We start from the raw sequence: 20,475 nt of genomic DNA on the forward strand, positions 1-20,475 counted from the left end.
TCAAATGAACTGCGGGCTCAGTATTTACCCCTTAATCGTATTCCCTTCTGTCCAACTTTATAGTCATACACACCATGTAAAAATATAGTTTAACACAAGACAGGGCCTCAAGATCAGAAAAAAATAAACTACATGCCTTTGTGGGCACTAAAAGGCATACAGAGGTTGACACAAGGTTATCATAAAATAGGAAAGCATAACATAAGAGACCAACTGAAAAACATAAATATATGATGTATGCAGTGTTTTTCCAGGAGAGTTTGGGGGTTAAGTTTTAATAAAATTTTGTTTCAGTATCCTAGAGGAGGTCTGCTGATTGAGAGGATGACCTCTTTTGAACCATATCTGGGGGGTCTTCAAATATTAGACCCTTAACAAGTGCTGCAAACCAAAGGAGGGCGGTAATGCACCATCACGTTCATTAGCTGCTGTAGACACAGGGAAAAGGAGAAGAAGAAGAAGAAGAAGAGGGGGCAGGCAGCTGGTGACAGCCGAAGTGAACCGCTCCCCCCAGCAGCAGTCAGTAAACTGGATCAAACAGAGACGTTACCGGACAGGTCGATGGAAACACAGTTGTAACGTTTACGGTTCACGGGAGGCACGTTTTACAACTTTGATCTGACTGGCTGACGCTAGTTGGTTGTTCCTGGCGCTGGTTCAAGTCATGTTATCGTTGGTGACAAACTGAGTGAAACACTGTTGCTTCGAGTTTAGCATAGGTAACGTTAACGTTAGCTACAACGTTAGGTGTTAGCTAGGTAACCTCGGTGTTTACGGTGGCATCGAGTAGCCCGTTGCTGTAGCCTGTCGCGTTATTGACAAAACGCCAGGTGGTCGGGTGCTTTGTAAAGATGGGTGACATAAACCCATCGACATCTCATGCATTTCAGTCGGAGGTAAGTGTTTTATGTAACTGTTTTACGATGAGTAGTTTGCAGTCATGGCTAACGACGTTAGCAGACGTCAGTTTGCTCGGGGTCTGTCACCACACGGTGTAGCAGCTGCTGATAAGTTAGCGTTAGCTTGCTGTGCTAATGTTGACAGAATGTTAGCTACTGCTGCAGAAATTAGATAAGTTACACACGTTAAACACTCGGACACGCATACATCAAACAGTCAACTTTCGCTACTGAAACTTGACATTTTGCGTGTGAATGAGTCATTAATGTTACTTTAGATGGTACTTTCCAAGACGGTTAAAGCTAGCGTTAGCTTAAGGTTTCATCGAAAAGAAAACATTCCTTCATTATTGCGGAGGATGCTAACATTAACACTGGCTGACTAAGCTTCATTTTCACCCCATCTTCTTTTTTTGTCAGCTAGCAGTTGATTAACACTGATTCTTCTGTGACACTTTGATAGTCTGTAACACGGATTCATTTATGGCTTCATAGTTTTGTTTGACAGCTAAACTCCACCGACAGCAGCCAGCAGCTAGCCTGTTAGCATTAGTTACTTATTTGCTGTCTGTTGCTAGCCGACCTAGCTAACGTTAGCTGTCGTTTTTAGTTGTGCTAATGGGTGGGGGTTGGTAGGAAGGTTCACAGTCGAGTCCAGAGACAATATCCATGCAGTTAATTCAACTTTGGGTCACGTTAGTCAACATGTTATTGTTTTGTTTCGTTGTGTTTGTTTACGTCGCAACCAGCCATCGCTGAGTGTCAGTCTGCAGAGTATGGTTGGGATGTGTAGGTTTGATGCAGCAAATGTTTCATTTACGTGCCTGTGTTTCAGGGTTTCAGTCCGCCGTACAGGAGGAGGACAGTAGAGGATTTCAACAAGTTTTGCACTTTTGTCTTGGCCTACGCCGGTTATATTCCATACCCCCAAGAGGTGAGTAAATGAAGCGGAGAGTGCCTTTACACTCATCGTCCCATAAGCACCTGCATTGTTGGGCTAAACTGGCGCATTTTTTTATGTGAATGCATTGGTTTTAATCAGCTGCATTGCCACCTGAGGACAGCTTCTCAGAGTTACACCACGTTTGCTAATCTAAACAAGCTTAAGTGAAGCCAACAGTTGAGAAATTGTCTAGGTAAAGTAGAAAAAACGAAATCAGAATTAAATGAAAATACAGATACAATGGATAACCGAATTTTTAAACTCCTTTAAGGATTAAAAAAAAAGAAGGAGAAAGAAAAGCTGAAGGCCTACACCATGTTCGATTAAATCAATATGCTAATTAATGAATACAACTAGTTAACCAATAATCTGAATGCTTTGAGATAATATATGGATGGACGGAAAGCTAATGTTTAAATAAAGTCCTCCTCCATGTATGTTGTGATTAACATGGAGTGGGTTAGACTTTGTGTTGGTGGAAGTTATTATATAGAAAAGTGTTGTTGACTGACAACTTTTTTATCTTTATAAGTCTTCAAATGTGTTGACTCAGCAAATTGGATATGCAGTGTTGACTTCTCTTTTGCTGGAATTGCATCTTGTTTGGAAACAGGGAGGGAGATACCCAGACAATGAGATTATCTTAAACAGATTCTTTTGTCTCTGTAGTTTCTCCAGCTTCAAGTGGCTATTTTAGTGTCAACACACCCTCTCCTAAGAGAACTAACCTTAACTGTTTGTTTCACGCAACAGACGACAGTAGATAATTCAGATGGCAAGAATACTATTTTGTACACTCCTTTCACAGTGTTGGATTCACAGTCCGTTGTTACACACACCATTTTTTTTCTCCTCAGAACTCCCACAGATAACACCCTTCAGGCGGAGGGATGTTGTGGTTCTCACGCCCTTGATAGTTTCATCAAAGTTTGTTGTGTTATTAAGCTATGGCAAAACATTTCTTGAAAAGTTTTTTCTTTTTAACTGTAATTTCCTGTGAAACCAATAACAGGCATCAGGGTGTGACAACTTTTTTTCCCCCTCAAAAATTAGTACAAAATAAGTTCCTTTTCCTCCCCATCAGCCACAGGGGTTTCAAAATTATGACTCATTTCGTTCTAGTTGTGGTTATTCTTTCGAAGGTTTTTCTTTCACTTTACAGCTCCTCTGTTTCTCTGGTGTTACACAGGTTCTATTTGTTTTCATTTCCACCCTCTCCTCCTGTGCAAATTTTGTCACATGGTATAAGGCTGTCTTGTCATCTGATGATACTTGATGATGGTCTTTGTGCCGCAGGTCTCCCCACTAATTCAAATACAGCATAATAGTTGTCATGTAAGAATGAGAACTCAGAGGTCTAAATTAAAATAAATTGAAAAATGTGCAGCCCAACATTCAAGCTGTCACGACAGTACTTTAGCATTGCCTGCAGTCTCATTACTAGTCCCTCTTTGAAATTGATTCATAACACCGGCCGTGCTACATTGTTATACCAGGGAATTTCTGACACTTTCTTAAATTTCCTGAGGACACTGTGAAGCTCATTCAGTTAAAACATAGCAATTAAAGTTAGAACCAAAGACAGCGAAATGTTCATAGTCTGAAGCTTCAAGGTACCCACACTCAGGCCTCTGAACTCATAGTGTCATGTTAATGCTTGGTCCAGTGGCAGCGTGGTGATTGGTAATCAGGAATATCATAGATTTTTGTCATCCTATTGTTGAGTGGATGAACTTTGGATTTTGCATTTTGGATATGTTAATCCCCAGCTCCATCTCCTGATGTGATTTTTCTCTCACTGACCCCCTACTTTTCCATTCATTGTTACAGGACTCTCCACTGCGCAGTAGTTCCAGCCCCCCCAACAGTACAGGCAGCACAGCTGACAGTGATGGCTGGACCCCAGGACCCCCAGCCTCCTGTCCCCAGCGCCCTCCCAAGGTCCCCCAGGACAGGAGCAGGAAACGTCCACAGCCAGGAGCCACGCTGTCCAGTCACACCAAGAAAGATGTGAGTTGAACTGATGTCACATAACACCTTCACACATTTTAAATGTTCACCTTCATTCCTTTTGACATACAGTTTTTTTTAATCCCCCTCTACTGCAGCACACAATCACCACCCTGCATCCAGATGACCGAAGGAAAGCTGACAAGCTGAAGAAGAAGAAGAGGAGAAAGGAGAGGGAGCATCAGGCTGGTGAGGAAAGTGAGGCTCAGCAGGGCCACTCGACAGCCCCACAGCTGGAGTACCCCGTCTCCTTTGGTGGCCGAACAATCAAAGAAGAGCCAGAAGATGATATCAGCATTCCCCTCCACCCCCAGCGTCTGCCTAGCCCCTCCCCCTGCAAGGAGGAGCCCAAGGAGGAGCGTCGATACTGGGATGGTCGAGACCTTGAAGAAGGAGTGGTAAAGGTACAGAAGGTGGAGGGCTTTTCAGGAAACAGAACGGTGTTCCGCCAGGGGAAACAGGTGGTGTTCAGAGACGAAGATGGATCAGGAGAGGATGAGGACATCATGGTAGACTCAGGTGAGGTTTTTGCATCGGCGTGCATATATTGCATTGTTACAAGTTTGACAAAGTGGCCAAGCTTGACTCAGGAGATTCTCTCTCTTCTCTCCTCAGATGACGACTCGTGGGATCTGGTCACGTGTTTCTGCATGAAGCCTTTTGCGGGTCGGGCCATGATCGAGTGTAACAAGTGTCACACCTGGATCCACCTGTCGTGTGCTAAGATCCGCAAGAGCCACGTGCCAGAGACATATGTGTGCCAGAGCTGCCGAGAGACACATGGAGTCCAGGATGCCCGTCGCTCCCACCGCTCACGCGTAGGCCCACGCAAACACCTGCTAGACTGACCCCAAGCTGAACCTTGAACTCTGACCTCCCTCCCTCCTTCCTCCCTTGCCTCTCCCCCACCTGTTGGACTCATTCTTCCTCAATATCAGGTGATCCTTCAGTCTCTGTCCCTCCTGGTCAGCCGTGAACCCACATTTTCTATAAACACTCTGGTGGACCTATCCCAAGCCCTTATTCCATTTGAAAACAGTTTGAGTGCTATTTTAGAGATTTACTAAGGTTTGTTTCTGCTTCCCTACAGACTCTGTGCGTAAGGCAATCACTGAATGGATGTCTGTCTGTAGATGACATTAGCATAGCAGCAAACCGCTACTGTTGGGACTTGGTGTCTCGTGAACACTGGAATCATTTGAACTGCCATATAGAGAGAAATGCCCTCACAACTGCCACCCACTATGGTGCATGCTGGGATTTGTGGGAAAGACTGTTTGCACTTTTTCTCACCTTTTTTTCTTAATTTTAAATCCATCTGACCTTTCTGTCATAAGGACAGGTATGTCCTTCTGATTAAACTGGATTTGATTTCTCTAAGATGCCTCTATTAATGTTACATAATTAACCGTTTAAAAAATGAGAAAACAAGTTAAGCCTTGTGTTAATTGCTTCAGATGGTGCTATAGTATTAAGCTGAGGTATAATCCAATAGAACAAAGATGTAGGATAAGAGACTAGAGTCTGCATCTGCTTCATCTGTTTGTTGTTCGGTTTTGTTATTTAAGACACTGTGAAAGAATATCATTGAGGCTGTAAGCCCATACAACTGAACCAAGCGCTTGTCCCTCCCTCTCTTCTACTTCACAAGCTGTCTTCCAGCCTCGGCCACGCGTCTGAGTCAAGACGTTACTTGGCCACACATGGAGCTTTCACATGCTGTGTGTTTCTCAAAAATGTTCGAATAGTGTTCTGATTTCACCAGAAGTTCGTTCACAATTAAAATGTGTTATTTTACAGCTTTAAAAAAACCCAGATAATTGACAAGATTCAGATAACGCGACAGTTGTCATAAAGGTGTTTTCTGTCGCCTGCGGTCGGCCGGCATGATTTTTGCTACATTTCATAACGGGTATTGTTCACAATACCTTTACAAACCGTTTTTTGAAAGTTTTCTTTGGTTTCAACATTACTCAAGACAAAGTTTTCAGAGACAAATATATTTATAGAAGGGAACTCCTGTGGCCGTCCTGTTAAAGTATCAACAGAAAAAAAGCTATCTAAACTGGAAATGCGTTGTTGGAGAGATTCTCTCAAGAGTCCAGTTGAAATTATGCATGTGAGTGTGTTTGTTTGAATGGTTAACACCGTGTCAGGGTGTTGCATGTGCTGCTATGAGTTGTCTCAACTAAGCTCCATGGGTTTGGGTCTTTTGTAAGATGGAGAAATGGATACCTGCTAAGTACCATGGGCAGGGTCGGTTTGTTTTGTTTTGTCTCTGAAGGGTCAGATCAGAAGAACAGACCTCAGTCTCTTATCACCTCTAGCTAACGTTTTCACAGCAGTATTCAGTTACCCCCATATGCAGCAGGTTTAATGGAAAAATTGTTTTTTTTTTTCTTTTACGGACACTTTTTTTCCTTACAACTTGCTGCAATATGGATGAAAGATTTTAAGCTTTGTTATTCATGTGCCATCTGCTGTTGGGCCTGTCTGTGTAGGGCTACATGTTGTTTCTGATTATACAAAAGCCATACTGTAGAGTGACAGATTTTAGACTCAAAACCTTGGATATTAGTCCAGGATGGGGTTTTACAATGCAGAATCAATGACACGACCAGGGAACGACTAACACACACACACACACACACACAGTGAATGTTCGGTTTGTAAAGAACATAAGACTTACTAAGAGTTTAAAGTGGTTAAGCTCATCTCTGCACTCTTTGTCTTCTGGTATTTACAAATGTTGGTTTACTGGTTTCGTACCCAGCAATCACCCAGGTCTTGATGCTTTTAAGACGTTTCAAGACTTTAAAAAATCGTTTGCTGTTTCTCAGGACGCTCATGTCTTGAAGAGAGAACCTGAAGACACCTTCAGGCACAAATTCCTGACGTTAGTCTGCGTCTTAAAGACATCAGTGTAATTAATGTTAACAATGCTCATTGTGATACAGCTCGTTTGTTCTGATCCTGGGTTGTCCTATCCCCTTATTGAGAAAGCGTTGTCTGTACTGTGGTGCAAACTGTTTCTGTGAAACTATTGTAAACTATTGTAAATAAAGAGTTACCATTTTAACATGTTGCTTTTTGTCTTCTAGGAGATCACAGTGCATTTTTGAGAGAGACCGGTCTTTCTATAACACTCTGGAAATCAACCGCCACATCTTTTTTGTTCACTTTTATTGTAGTCTTTACAGGACAGAGAACACAGGCTCCTCAACCATTCGGTACGTTTACATAATGTGGGTCAGTTTGGGTGGTGGGTTGGAATGTAACAGCAGGGAGCAGACTTTCTGCTGGCCTCACGGTGGCACTAGAGCAGAGGTGACCAGCTGACCTGTCAAAATAATTTACAGCACAGCTACAGACTAACAAGAGGAGACAAATACTACAAACAGAATCAGTGCAAAATGGCTGCAGTAATAGTGACCCCAAGCCAAGACCATTATTTCTCTGTAGGGACGGGCAGAGACAGACATCCCTCCATCTTACCACTGATGGCAAAATCAGATTCAATCAGGGGAAGATGCCATATCAAGGAGCAGTCACTGTTTCTTGGATGCACCCTATGGAGTTCAGTGTAAGGTGTAGAGCTACTATTAGAGGCTTTAGTGCCACTTTCATGATAACATTTGCTTTAAATACTGTACAGTTTGTGCAAAATATTACCTCTGAAATCACAAAAATACCATTTTTATCCAACAGTAGTGTGTTTCTGTAGTTCATTAAAGACTTCCCAGAGAAAATGAGGAATAACTTGACTAGCTCTCACCTTCCCCTCTGCAGTTACAGTACCACTGTACATACTGGCAAATAATACATCAGTATGAGGTTTAAACTTTAGGACTTCTGTGCTACAACACCTATATCTCAACAGAAAGTGCATCACAGGATATTAGATTTCCCCAGGTCAGCCACACCACATCAGTCAGAAATATAGCTACCAGTGGTGAGTCACTGACTGTGGATTATCACCTAAATGACAGGCATTAAAACAATGGATGAAAAATACGCTTTTAGCATCTTATACAATACTTTAAGTAGTGTCATTGCATTTAAGATTAATTCAGCTGAGAATTTTAAAAAATAAAAAAGGGATGGAGAATGATAGAAAATTAAAAGTGGCACAAAAATAGTGTAAACATTAACATTAACTAAATTCAAACAAATGAATGTAATCATGTTAATGTGCCATAATCAGTGAAATGGTTTTAGTGTGGCTCAGGTCAGCTCCAGCTTAAGCAGCAAACACAACCTACAAGAGGGAAAGTGTTGATCTGCGCCCTCTACTGGTCACATCCCAACCACAAAACAAGATTCTTGAAAAGCAAGTTTCAAATCCATACCAGTAGTCACTGTTAATAGATATACACCAGTGACGTACAAAGTGTAGCCTTCACTGTATTAAAAAATCATAGTAAGAAATTCAGATTTGTCTGCAACTGCACAGATATAATCAATAAACAGTGACGTAAACCAAACGTCTGCCTTTAAATTGCAGTCTTGTCTGAGATGTTAAAAAAAAAAAAAAATCTGAATAGTGAATTCAAGCTTGTCTCGCTACCATCAGAGGGCATCACTTTCATCACTTTCCCTCCCTGTGCAAACTATCCCTCTACTTCCAAGTCCGAACCCTCACAGATATAAGTTTTGAGCACCAATTTGTACCTGCTGACTGGCACCCAAACGAGCAGCAGACATGTCACTGAAAGGCATAATAAATAGATTAGGATGAGACATGTTCACATCTGTTACAAAATCATTCCTCAGTCCTGGCCAGCCTCAGGGTCACAGACATGAGACATGATCCTGCATAGTGTTACTCTAAACATTTGCATGTAACATTATTAGATTCAAAACTACAGGGGTGGTCATACACATAAAGGACAAAGACTACAGTAATATGGGATAAACTTACAGCACAGCTTGTTTGTATACGCTTGACATAACAAATGTCAAGAAACATTTTTAAATTTATCCACATTTGTTTAGCTCATCGTTAAAGGGAGTGGCCACCACGTCCGCGGTGAATACAGGTCCCTCTTTGTAGTGCATATATATGTAAAACTATGTTCAGGGTCGATGTCTGATCTCCTGTAGCAGACAGATATGTGAGAATCCCCGCCAGGTGTGGCCGACTAGAGACTCAAAAGGGTGACACCTTGTAGAAAACTCTGAGCTGACTCCTGTTTTTCGCTGAACCAGGGAGATGGCCCCACGGGGAGAGGGAGGAGTGGGGGGAGTCGATAAACGGATTGACTAATACCATGACAGAGGAGGACTGGAGGAGAGAGACTGACTTATTTTTGATGTGTCCTCTCTTTTCATGGGTTCTTCTGTTTACACAAAGTCTGGTTTTATCTGCACTGGCTCTCTGGTGCTCCAACAGCGGTGAGCTCCTAGGACTCAGACTCAATCCTGTGAGCTGAAAAGACAAAAAATAAATAAATAAATAACTTAAACATGGATGCATGCCTATAGGCTTTAGCCTTGTTGTAATAAGTGTGCAGTTTTAAAAGTAAAGCAGCTGCAGCACTAACATTGCTTGGGTATCCGTAGAGGCTCAGTGTCAGCAGAGATGACTTGGTGCATCACACCTCTGAACTGGTACAGTAATTTAAGACTCTTCTCCTCTCCTACGCAAGGGTCATAGAAGCCTGGCAACCCCGCCTGCACATAGACAAATCATTCATATGCATACACGCATTTACAAATGTACCGTCACATACACTGATGTGAACACAAACACACGCACACACCTTAGAGGCCTCTGTAAGGATGAGTTTGGAGTCTTTAACCAGGCACTGCAGAGGCACAGTGACGTCAATGACCTTTGCTTTCTCCTGCTTCTGGCTGGTGTCTGACACAAACTTTCCATACCAGGCATTCAGGATGATCAGGCCTAGACAGAAATATATGGTAAAAGTGTGTTTTCATTTCAACATTTTTGTCAGTTTAAAACAGGGACACAGAGGTGATGATGTACAGAGTACAGAATATTTACATGTGTAAATTCAACAACAGTCCTGCTACGACATAAGCTTGATGTCAATAATACGTCTCAATTTCTACCACTGGTCCTTGCACAGAGCATCTAGAAGGTGCTGTGAACACATCCCGTAGAGTGGCTCTTCAAATAATAACATGCTCTCGCTACATAAATATAACAAGGAAATCCATTAGCGTGCTGACATCACAGGTTTGATTTATGTCAGTGTGCACTCCTGTGTTCCCGTGCGCAGATTTACAAGTTTAACCTATGTAAACACCTCAGCATGGAGATGGGCTACATCATCATCTCTTGCTTCGTAGCAAGGATATGATGGAAGCCAGACTTGGCCAAACAGAATCCTGGAACTACAGTACATTATGCCGTTGACAGCAACCATGAGAAATGCGTTTGAATTACACATTTGGATTTTTACCAAGTTCTGGCTGGCTGCAAATTAAAAAGGTTCTCACTTTCTCACCCTGGTGTAATGTCTGTGAGTATATGTGTGTGAGTGTGTGTGTGTGTGTGTGTGTGTGTGTGTGTGTGTGTGTTCCCTCACCCATCTTGGATTCTTCTGCTTCTATGATTCTCCTCACAGACTCCTGCATCAGCAGAACCTGCAGAGGAGCCAAGGGAGAAAGACAAGGAGGAGGAGGATGTGGAGGAGGAGGAGGGGAGCGAAATAGGAGAGGAGAAGAGAGAGGTTTTCAGATGAGATGAGGAGAGCTGAACTTGAACAATGATCCATGACACCCCCCCCCCCACACACACGCAATGAATAACCGTGTGTTGTGCATGCTGAGTGTGTGAGCGCTCACAGCAGACTCTGCCTCCTGCTTCTTCTTGGCGATGTCTGTGGCGGAGCTCTTCCTCTGCAGCTCCAGCTCTCTGGGAAGCACAAAGACAGATAAAGCAGACATCAACAATCACCCGCCGGGACTCACCGTGGAGGCTCTCTCTGATGACAGCGTAAGCGTGAAAGAAAACCCCTCTAGTATTAACGAAACCCCACAACTGAAATGCTGCATTTCTGCACACATCAGGGGCGTGGTGCTGCCTTCACCTCAGGAACAAAGTTTCATGATCTAATTACTTATCATGTGCACATGAAAGCTAACTTAAAGTCTGTCTGAACAGTAACGACTGAGGAGATGTACTAACTGCTCTTTCTGTGCTTGTGTATACGGGATGATAACCAGTCTGTGGACGGCCATGTAGACCAGCAGGGGTCCCACAGTGGCGTAGAAGACAGCGCTTGGCAGCAGCTGATCTGTCAGGTGGACCGGAAACAGGTACGTCTGACTGGCACGCGCCAACCTGCACACACACACACACACACACACACATACATCAGATGATCCTGCAGAGGGATTAGGACCCACAGAAGAATGAGATCATGTTGTGGGTTGGCCAGTACTTGATCTTGAGGGTGACTCCCTGCGGGACGCCGATGCTGACAGTGGCTGACAGGACACTGTGTCGGCTGATCTTCCTCTCTGCTCCATATTCCACTACGGTGCCAAACCAGCCTGTCCTGGAGAGAAAGAGATACAGAAATGAGCAGAGACTATTAGACAGATGAAACTAGACAACAACCAAAAAAAAAATAACATGGTCAGAATGGGCAGTAAATAAAATAAGTAGTACAGCTGGATTAAAATGTCTGTGTCTATGGCATTTGTTTAACAACTTATATACAATATTCTCTTTCTTTTACATTCATTTCTGTACTTATGTTTTATTTCTATTCTACCGGGTTTACTTATTTTCATATTTTTCTTCTATTTTGTGTAATTGCTTACTGCTTTTACCTCCTGCAGCTCCTTTAATGCAGCTTATATTCTGTCATTGTCTTTTATTTTCCTTTCCCTGGAAAGCACTTGTGTTGTGTTTTTTTGCTTGAAAAGTGCTCTATAAATAAACTGTTATTAGAAATACAAAAGAAAACCATAATGTTGAAATAGGTTTTCTGTAAAGCTTGAAGTGCAGCCCAGAGTCAATTAAATTATGATTTTGCAGGTCATATTATTAAATGGTTTATGTAGGATACTTGATATGTAAGGCTATAAAGACTAAGTATTCATGTTTTATTCACTAACGCTAACAAAACAACTGTTTGGATTTCAACATAACTCATAATAGAACAGACAAACTGCTTCCTAGTAATTACAAAAGATTTTCAAGAAAAACTTTCACAATTCTTGTGAAAACAAAAACAACTTAACACCAGGCAGGAAAGCAAAGAGGTGTCTGCTGCACCTCTGACCACACCCAGCAGGGATGTCAGGGTGCCCTGACACACTCTGAAGTACACTCAGCAAAATCAAGATCATCAGCTGGTGTTCAGTTTCCCTTCAAAGTGCACTGATATGGAAATCACATCAGCTCATTGGCATAGCTTTGCTAATTACCCCTTTCCCCTTTAAACCAGCTGTTTTAATTTAAACCAATCTGGCTTAAAGAGAAATGGGTACTTAAGTCCTCAGACACAGCAGTAACAGACAGACATACTTGACAGAGCCTTTCACTTTAGTCTGGTCTTCATCCTGAAACTTGTACTGGTAGCTCATCATCAGGTAGGAGTGAGGCACACCCAGCTGGAGGAGGGTGGGGTTGGCAGGCCACATGAAGCAAAAAAAAAAAAAAAAAAAAAGAAAACCACAGGGTTAAGTGCAGCAAATTTCAGTTACAGCACAAACCTTATTCATCATTGTGACAGCAAATGGCAGTGTGTATGCAGTCAGTCTGCTGGTAATTGTGTTTGTGTGTACCTGCAGAGCTAGGGTGAAGTGGCTGCTCTTTGTGTCTCGGACCAGGCTGGTAGTCATGGCGCTGTTGGGCCCCCAGCGCCACTGAAGGTAACCCATGGTGTTCTGGTCCAGGTGGCGTGCTGTCATCAGAGAGCAGCTCGGTCGCAACCCTCGAGGAGAGAACTGCAAACCGCACTGGGCTGTCAAGAAACTGGACGGAGAAATGACAGAGAGGAGATTTTAAAAACTACTAAAGTACGTGTTGCTGTTCCTGGTGTCAAACAGCTGGGCCTTACCAACGTGGAGTGACATTGCGAAACACTTTTAACCCAATGAGCGGTCCCAGTATGTCTCCTGCTCCGAACTCCACCTGCAGAGAAACATGTGATTACAGAGGGGAAGGAATGTGCCTTTGTATTTGCGTTTTCCATATTACATGTGTTGTGTATCTGTGTGTACCTCTCCCCAGCCCTTGGCTGAAGTAACCCTTCGTATGGTCATGTTAATGTTACCCCCTCCATTCCCATTGTGTGTAGAGAGCGAACCAGACAGCACTGCTGTGTCAGAGTTCGTCAAAGGAGCCTGATGAAAGACAGAAAAGTGGCGCCTGATAAAAGAAATACTACAGTGATCCTGGCCCAGGTAAGTAGCTGTGTGGAAGGTAAGTGCTGAGTGAGTGTGTTTTGTTAAACCTCTATGGACTGGGAAATGTGCATCTTGTTGATTTCAATATGTGGAAAGCCTCCTCCTGGCATCTCCTCAAAGTCCTCATCATACCGGTCAAACAGGTCTGTTGCATCCACACCAACACTGATGGTGCCCTGAATAACGCATTAGAGATTGACAGAATTAATTAAGAAAGAAGGAGGAAGGTGAGGGACATAATGAAATGAATGTGGAATCCACCCACAGTGAAAACTAAGTTGCAACGTATTTAATAACATCTGCATAAAAGTAGTGACTGAGAAAAACCTTGGGGTTAGTTCTTTGCTGCAGTCGCCTCTCTTCTCTTTCTCTCTGCAGCCTTTCATACTCCTCTCGAATTTCTGCTGGAGTTCTCTTCCTCTCCACCACCTACACAGCATCATCACCATAAGACACTGGTAATGAGGATACGCTTATACTGTATGTATAATGTGCCAGCAAAATCACTCAACTGTGAGACAAAACAATTATTGTTAAACAGAATACGCACCTCCCAGCCTTCCACCTCCAGCCCTTTCTTCCCAAAGATGTCATAAATGGCTCTGGAATGAGCATCACTCAGGACTGAGGGGAGCGAGGGAAGTCACTGTTCAGTTTATATTATGTTTTGTCTGGCATTAAATCTGTTTTTAGTTCTCAAGAAACACTGCTTAATTTCAGCTGTATTTTCTTAAGTTGATTGGCAATGAAAAAAAAATCCATTTACCTTCATACGCCTGATGCACCTGGTTGAAAAGCTGCTCAGCTTGTCTTTTCAGCTCCGGGTCTCGATGTTTGTCAGGATGGTAGAGCATACACAGCCTCCGATACGATGCCTTTAACTCCTCCAATGTAGCCTGTAATTATAGAGAGGACAGGTTTGACTCCTGAGTAGGGCTGCAACTAGCAATTATTTTCATTACAGATTAATCTGCCACATACTTTGCCGATTAAGTGATTGTACGGTTTGTAAAATGTCAGAAAAGGTGAAATTGGTTTGTTGCTTAGTTTTGGCCATTCTAACTGTATATTACAATTTCATGCGGGAGACGCTTGACAGGCTGGCACCAGTAATTTTGCTGCATTTCTGAATTTCTCTTTTAAATCACTCATTGTCAAAATTATTGCAGATTAATTTTCACTCAGTTGACTAATAATTTCAGCCCCACTCTTAAATGCTGACACAACACTGCTGAATTAAAACAACCACTTTAGGAGGAAACTGAGAAACAGCCAAATAAATTCCTGTTAGGCTGGAGTGTCTGCCTCAGTACCAAGTGTTACCTAACGTTATCCAGGCGAGCATCCAAGTGCAAGTCCTAGTCAGGCCTCCTAATCAGTCTCTCATTGTGACCTCTGGTGGTGCTCAGCGATGCAGACATGTTACCTGTGTTAACATGCATTGTAAAATGTATTCCCTGCATCGTGTAAAGTACATGTTTAAATGGCCTGCTTGTCAGTGCCTCTGCAGCACCAGCCGGTCTCAGCCTCCACAGATGATGGTGCTGGTAATGGGGAAGACCGTTATTCAACTCAACGATGATGCACCGACTGTATGTTACTTTCTCAAAGGAAGTCGACCCGACTATCATGGCAAAAAGCGCGTCATCGTCAGGTTTCGCTGTAGCACAAAAAAACAACCGTACCTCTTTCCTGACGTTGAGCAGAGAGTAATAGTCCTGATTATTAGACTCGAAATCATCATCTAAGGACGCCGCCATGTTCGCGTTTGGTCCAGTCCCGCCCACCCCTCCAGTGTTCTGAAAGCTCATTGGTCCGCCGTGAGAGGAACGGAAGTTGTCACGTCGCCCTCTGCTGATTGTGTTTGAGTTTGAGCACAGCGCGAAAAACACACTTCCAGGAAAGAGGAAATGCCACCGTAAGGAGAATTTCTTCTCTCTAGAACGTACTGTATTCGTCAGTGTGTAAAACAACCCGCCACTGTCTTTTCCCTTTCTGTCTTTCTTAGTTAAATAGTCGGTGGCTTATCGCCTCGCCTAAACTGCTAACACCGGTTCTCAATTCTGATTGGCTGAACATCCTACGCTCATTGACATGACAATGGTCGCAACTGAGGAAATAGATTACCCCTAAATTACAATAACTCGAGTACGAACAATATTACATTAAAATCCAAGTTATAATAACAGCTTCTCTTCCCTTTATGCCAATCTGTTTTACCGGGTGTCTTTTAAGCAACCTGTAAACCGAATAACACTGTCAGCAGTTCAACATTATAGCTGTCTTTAATCATTACCAGGCTGTGTTGCTCTGCTGCCAGGATATTTCCATTTTGATTTTGCTTGTTAAAGTTGTTGCAGTGGTGGAAGAGGTACTCAACTCTTTTCAAAAGCATCAAAAGTAAATGCAGTCTTTCTGCAGAACGCCCCCCTTCGAAGTGTTGTTGCATGGTGGAATGTAGCCAACTACATATATTTAGGCATTGTACTCTAGCCCAGTTTTGAGGTACTTGAACTTTACTTAAATATTTGCATTCTATAGGCTACTACTTTACACTCCACCAAATGTCTGTAGGGAATATAGCTCCAGCTGTTTATAGAATAGTTTATAAACAGGATGCATGGGTTGAACTATCAAACAAGATATAAAGTCATTAGAATGAACTTCCTCACAACCAGCTGCAACATTAAAATTCTACTCACATGTCAATGCATGAGAAATTCAGAAACATAATAAACGCTGACATGAGAGATTCTGCTGGCTAATGTGCAGCAGCAATGTTTACTTTTGATGCTTTAAGTACATTTTGCTGATAATACTTATATACACTGACTTAAGCAACATTTTGAATGCAGGACTTTTTAATAGCATTTTTAGTATTCAAGTCCTTCTAGTAAAAGATGTGAAAATGCGGCTGCTTAAAATAAAAGTTTGATTCTCTGTTTTTGTTCACCTATGTTATAGTTTATGTTATAGTTACGTTTAAAACTTGTACCTGCCAACCATTACGCTGCGCATCCATCACAGATTTGTTGTTTATATGCTATGTTTTGGCATGCAGCATTAGTCCTGTCACCGGACAGCGACATCACACGGTTTTGGAGGTTTAAATTAAATCGATCTCATTTTTGGCTCCATATCTTATATATATTCCTCATTGTCATTCATCCTGCTCGAACTCAGTCGATGCCAAGAACCCTGTGTGCCTCTGCACGCAGAGGCTACGCAAAGCATACGTAGCTGAGGACGAACCATTCAAAACCTCTGTTTTCCGTGAAGCGTGTCTACGGAGTGGATTGTCTCTGTCAAACACAAGGCTTTGGTGCAAAGGCGATATTCTACCCCGAGGCACAAAGCGACAGTGTGGGATTGAAACAAGAACATAATGGTCCCGGTTAAGCCCCAGTGTTTAGAAGGGATAGCGTAGTATAAAACAGCAGAATTATAAATAGCCTATCAGTGAGAATATGGGCTCGTTATAAACTTAACTTCCCGCAGGGAAGCAATGAGCAATGGTACAACGATTTCCTGCCAGAGCTAGAATAGGCACCAAACGGGGGGGGGGGGGGGGGGGGTATGTTTTTCATTTCATCCTATAAGTTTTCACCTGACCTATCATCACTTCAGTTCAATAACACGGCTCAAAGAAAGCAGGTAGCCCAATGAGTGCGCGCAGCCTGTGTAGGCGCGTGTGGAGCTGTCCTTTCAGCACCGCGAGCTTCAGCACCACAGCGAATGACAGCACCCGCCAGCCCACGCGCATCTAAAAAGTCTCTTTCAGGCAGTTCTTTTCATTTAAATTCAGGGGGGGGGGGGTTCATAATTTATGGCGAGACGCGACCTCAGTTTTTCAACAGTCCACTGGGTTTGCATGTGAGAAAATGAGCGCGCACGCGAGTCTCTCTCTGAGTGTGTGTTTGTGTGTGTGATGTATATATATATATATATATATGTGTGTGTGTGTGTGTGTGTGTAGGTAGGCCTACGCTGTGTATGTGTGTGTGTGTATGAGAGAGATAGAAGATGATGATGAGCATGATGATGATGATGCTGTGGGAGGCTGTCAAGGTGTCCTCGAATACAGACGTCGTTCAGTGACGTGAGAGGAGAGAGAGAGAGAGAGAGTGAGAGAGCGAGGAAGAATGCGCGTGAACGTCGAAGGGGGTGGGGGAGGTGGGGGTGGGGGGCGGGGACAACAACGGGAATAAACGGAGGGATGGAGAATTCCGCGAGTCACCACCACGGATCCCCGCTGTCAATCCTCACCGCTCGGACCAATAGTCTCGCTGAGCCTGGCAGGCTCGTCCCCCCCACCCCTTCTTCTCAGCCCCGCCCCCCTCCTTGAGCTGTCCTCTCTGTGCACGCGCGTGGCACCCCCCCTCCCCACCACCACCACCTCCACCACCACTAGGTCGAGTCGAGGAGGAGGAGGAGGAGGAAGAGGAGGAGGAGGAGGGATGAGGCGCGCGGTGGAGGGGAAATGGCTGCCGAAAACAAGCCGGAAGGTAAGAGAGAAATAACGGTTTTTATTTGAGGTGGCAGAGTCCCGCTATTCGGGGTTCAGACGAGGCGATGAAGGGATGGAGGCATAGAGGAGGAGAGAGATAACGGCAGGGCTTTCCCTTTCTTCTAGCCCGTCCCGAAAACACGGACGCTGGTGCTGAACCAGCGACTGTGTGGAGCACGGTTAACCGACAGCAAATAAATAACGGAAGGAGAGTTGTCCTGTCGGTAGGCTCTGAGTGAGTCGGGATGGGGGTAGTTTTTCACCGTCCGGTGTTTGCCAGCGTTTCCCCTGAGTAGCTGGTTTATGAGTGCTTTTTAAGCGTTTAGCATAAAAGGGATGGGGATGAGAGAGGATGAGAGTGGTTCACGCTGAAGGAATTCAGATGCTTTCTGTGCTTGTGTGTGTGTGTGTGTTGTGTGTGCGCGCGCGTGTGTTTATCTGTCTCCGTATTTCTATTTAAGAATAGAATAGCTCATTGAATCGTAGATTTCCTTTCCTGACAGCCACTCAACCTCCCAGTCCAGCTGTGTATTTATTTAGTCACAATCCTGTGTGTGTGTGTGTGTGTGTGTGTGTGTGTATATATATATACCCGTGTGTGTGCGTGCGTGTGTGTTTATGTTTGTGTTCATTTGGTGTTGAGCTTATGGTTGCTAAGGCAGTGAAGGTGAGAATCCGGCTGCATTTAGGTTGGGGAGGGGGAGGAGTGTATGTGTGTCAGTTTTAGGTCATATCATGTATGAATCTACTTAAATTTTTATTTTTTTATTTTTTTGCTCCTTCAGCTAAACTCTTGGGGTCAATATCGTCACAAACACAGCCACCATTTCATTCAGATTGTTATTCATTCATTCATTCATGAATTATTTAAGGGATGGCCAGAATCACCATGGTGATGTTATCTCTAGCTCAACTTCATGGGTTAATGAAGGCTTTATTCCTTAACTCAGTGTGTTTGACATTTGTTTATAAACACCCCCTGGTTGTCAGTCTGCGCTAAGCATCACTTTCATTTTCCTGCCTCTTTAAAGTACTGCTGATGCCACAGAGGGTTAAATTGCCCCAAAGAAGCCAGTCAAGCCAATAAACATAACAGCTGAGTGTGTTGTTATGGATGAGACACAGTATTTCCATAACTACTTAAGAGCTAGAATGACATACAGCCCTGAAAATTTGCTGTAGACATCAGTTGTATTATGAGACTGCTCTTAATTGTCATTTCCAGTATAGGCTGTATAGTGATACTGTAAATGACAGGGGAAGTCTTTGGCTCTGTCTCCACTAGGGAGCGATGCTGAGCAGGATTTCTCTAAAGGGGCAATTTTTGGACAACTTGAGCCACACAAGTAGTATGATACATTCATGCAGCACATTTTCCAGGCGTATAGCACTTAAAGTCAGACACACATACATACACGTGTGCAGGCGAGCATGCAGTGCTATGGCCAGAGGCAAAGGGAAGGCCGTGGGTTGAGAGTCCCATTGCGTGAAAAGACTAGAACTGGAGATGAGACAGAAGGCCCATGGGCAGATCAGCAGGCAGTGTACCGCACGAATATAACCCACCCCCACCTCCCACCATGCCCATACTGTACTGTACACACAGACACACGGCATTCACAGTGTGAAGTTGGGTTTTTTTGTCCATTGACCCCATAGTGTTATGCATAGAGAGGATGTAATAATTTACGAGCCTTAGCCATGCTGAATGAAAGCCAAATGAATCGCGGCGGTGAAGGTAGGAGACAGCCATCCACTCTTTCCATCCCCTGGCAGATGTGTGTGGTGCCAATCGGCAGAGTACACCACTGGGCATGAGAACAATATCCAACATATAGCCTGGAAGACCATCTCCCTCTGCGCTGGTTGGTCTACTTTGTATCATAGCAACAGTGGTCAGGGAAACAGAGAAATGATGAGAGAGAAGAGAAACTAAAGCCGGGTACAAGTTAGTCACACACACGGAGGCAGTGTATCTACTGTGGCCAATCGATCAGGGGACACAATGGATGCAAGTTAGTGGATCAGAAAATGGATCAGCCCACATGCATATCACTTGGAGTTTTGTTTCTGGGCTTTAGAGGAGAAAGAATGAGGTGAGGTATGTGACTGCCAAGGAAACCAAAGTCTGGAGCGTCTCCTAAATATGTCTCTTGTCTTTGTCCTTTTTTTTTCCGCTCTTGTGTCTTTTGTAGGATTGAAGAAGATAAGAAATCCAGAGCGAATGGTCAGGATTGCTGTTGGCTACACAGGACACACCCCTCCCAAGAGTGACGACACTGACGCCAACAGTAAGAGACACACAAACGCTCTTCACACTGCTTGTGCATGCACATGTCCGTGAGAGGGTGTTTAAGTGCCGCTCGCACATTTGTCTGTAGCACAGGGTGACTCTGGGAGCAAGTATAAAAGCCTTCTGGCAGAATGATGTGATGCAGGAACTCAGGGCTCCTTCTCATCTGCTCTGTAACAGATCACACTTACACACACACACACACACACACACACATGTACACAAAACAAACACACACTCCATCTCTGTGTCTCTCTGCTGAGATGTCATTCCAATTCAGCTCTGTTACACATCATGTTTATTCATGCATGCCAGTACAGTATTAGTGGGCACACACTCTCTCTCTCCGTCTCACACACACACACACACACACACACATAATAAGGCCGGGCTTACTTTGGCTATCAGTAGTTTATTGTCATACCTAATCTGT

General features: G+C 43.6%; 3 protein-coding genes and 1 long non-coding RNA gene across 14 annotated transcripts in view; 3 read left to right on the forward strand and 1 right to left on the reverse strand.

Annotated features, from left to right (window-relative positions):
• Positions 1-447: 447 nt before the first annotated feature.
• phf13 (PHD finger protein 13) lies at positions 448-9,179 on the forward strand. 3 transcript variants are annotated; one of them, XR_001960973.2, is made up of 6 exons: positions 448-896; positions 1,735-1,833; positions 3,673-3,852; positions 3,951-4,371; positions 4,468-4,790; positions 6,954-9,179. XR_001960973.2 is itself a non-coding variant. In XM_018677682.2 (5 exons), exons 1-5 carry the CDS (start codon positions 852-854, stop codon positions 4,698-4,700), a joined length of 978 nt encoding a protein of 325 aa, XP_018533198.1. In that variant the 5' UTR covers positions 448-851; the 3' UTR covers positions 4,701-6,931. The 3 variants fall into 3 exon arrangements, 1 of the variants encoding a protein (XP_018533198.1); XR_001960974.2 differs by lacking the exon at positions 6,954-9,179 and adding an exon at positions 4,943-6,931; XM_018677682.2 differs by lacking the exon at positions 6,954-9,179 and having other exon boundaries at positions 4,468-6,931.
• On the reverse strand, positions 7,017-16,147 carry LOC108884046 (dnaJ homolog subfamily C member 11). Its single transcript, XM_018677680.2, has 16 exons — positions 14,928-16,147; positions 14,009-14,138; positions 13,793-13,866; positions 13,570-13,671; positions 13,290-13,418; positions 13,057-13,179; positions 12,894-12,967; positions 12,619-12,808; positions 12,359-12,444; positions 11,265-11,381; positions 11,009-11,164; positions 10,666-10,735; positions 10,407-10,464; positions 9,615-9,757; positions 9,396-9,525; positions 7,017-9,280 (listed from the first exon to the last, which is right to left on the reverse strand). Exons 1-16 carry the CDS (start codon positions 15,051-15,053, stop codon positions 9,255-9,257), a joined length of 1,734 nt encoding a protein of 577 aa, XP_018533196.1. The 5' UTR covers positions 15,054-16,147; the 3' UTR covers positions 7,017-9,254.
• Positions 10,720-12,742, forward strand: LOC108884051 (uncharacterized). The gene is made up of 3 exons (XR_001960975.2): positions 10,720-10,816; positions 11,047-11,139; positions 12,625-12,742. It is a non-coding gene; the product is annotated as an uncharacterized LOC108884051 (long non-coding RNA).
• Positions 16,148-17,610: 1,463 nt separating the features above from the next.
• Positions 17,611-20,475, forward strand: part of LOC108884052 (calmodulin-binding transcription activator 1) — a 51,426-nt gene continuing 48,561 nt past the window's right edge. For all 9 annotated transcript variants that reach the window (XM_018677684.2, XM_018677690.2, XM_018677688.2 and 6 more), the window contains exons 1-2: positions 17,611-17,747; positions 19,945-20,040. In XM_018677684.2, the coding sequence (XP_018533200.1) occupies positions 17,723-17,747; positions 19,945-20,040 (121 nt within the window). In that variant the 5' untranslated portion in view covers positions 17,611-17,722. The remainder of the gene's footprint in view (positions 17,748-19,944; positions 20,041-20,475) is intronic.

The sequence above is a fragment of the Lates calcarifer genome, linkage group LG12 (genome assembly GCF_001640805.2).
Source record: "Lates calcarifer isolate ASB-BC8 linkage group LG12, TLL_Latcal_v3, whole genome shotgun sequence".
Classification (NCBI taxonomy): Eukaryota; Metazoa; Chordata; class Actinopteri; family Centropomidae; genus Lates; species Lates calcarifer.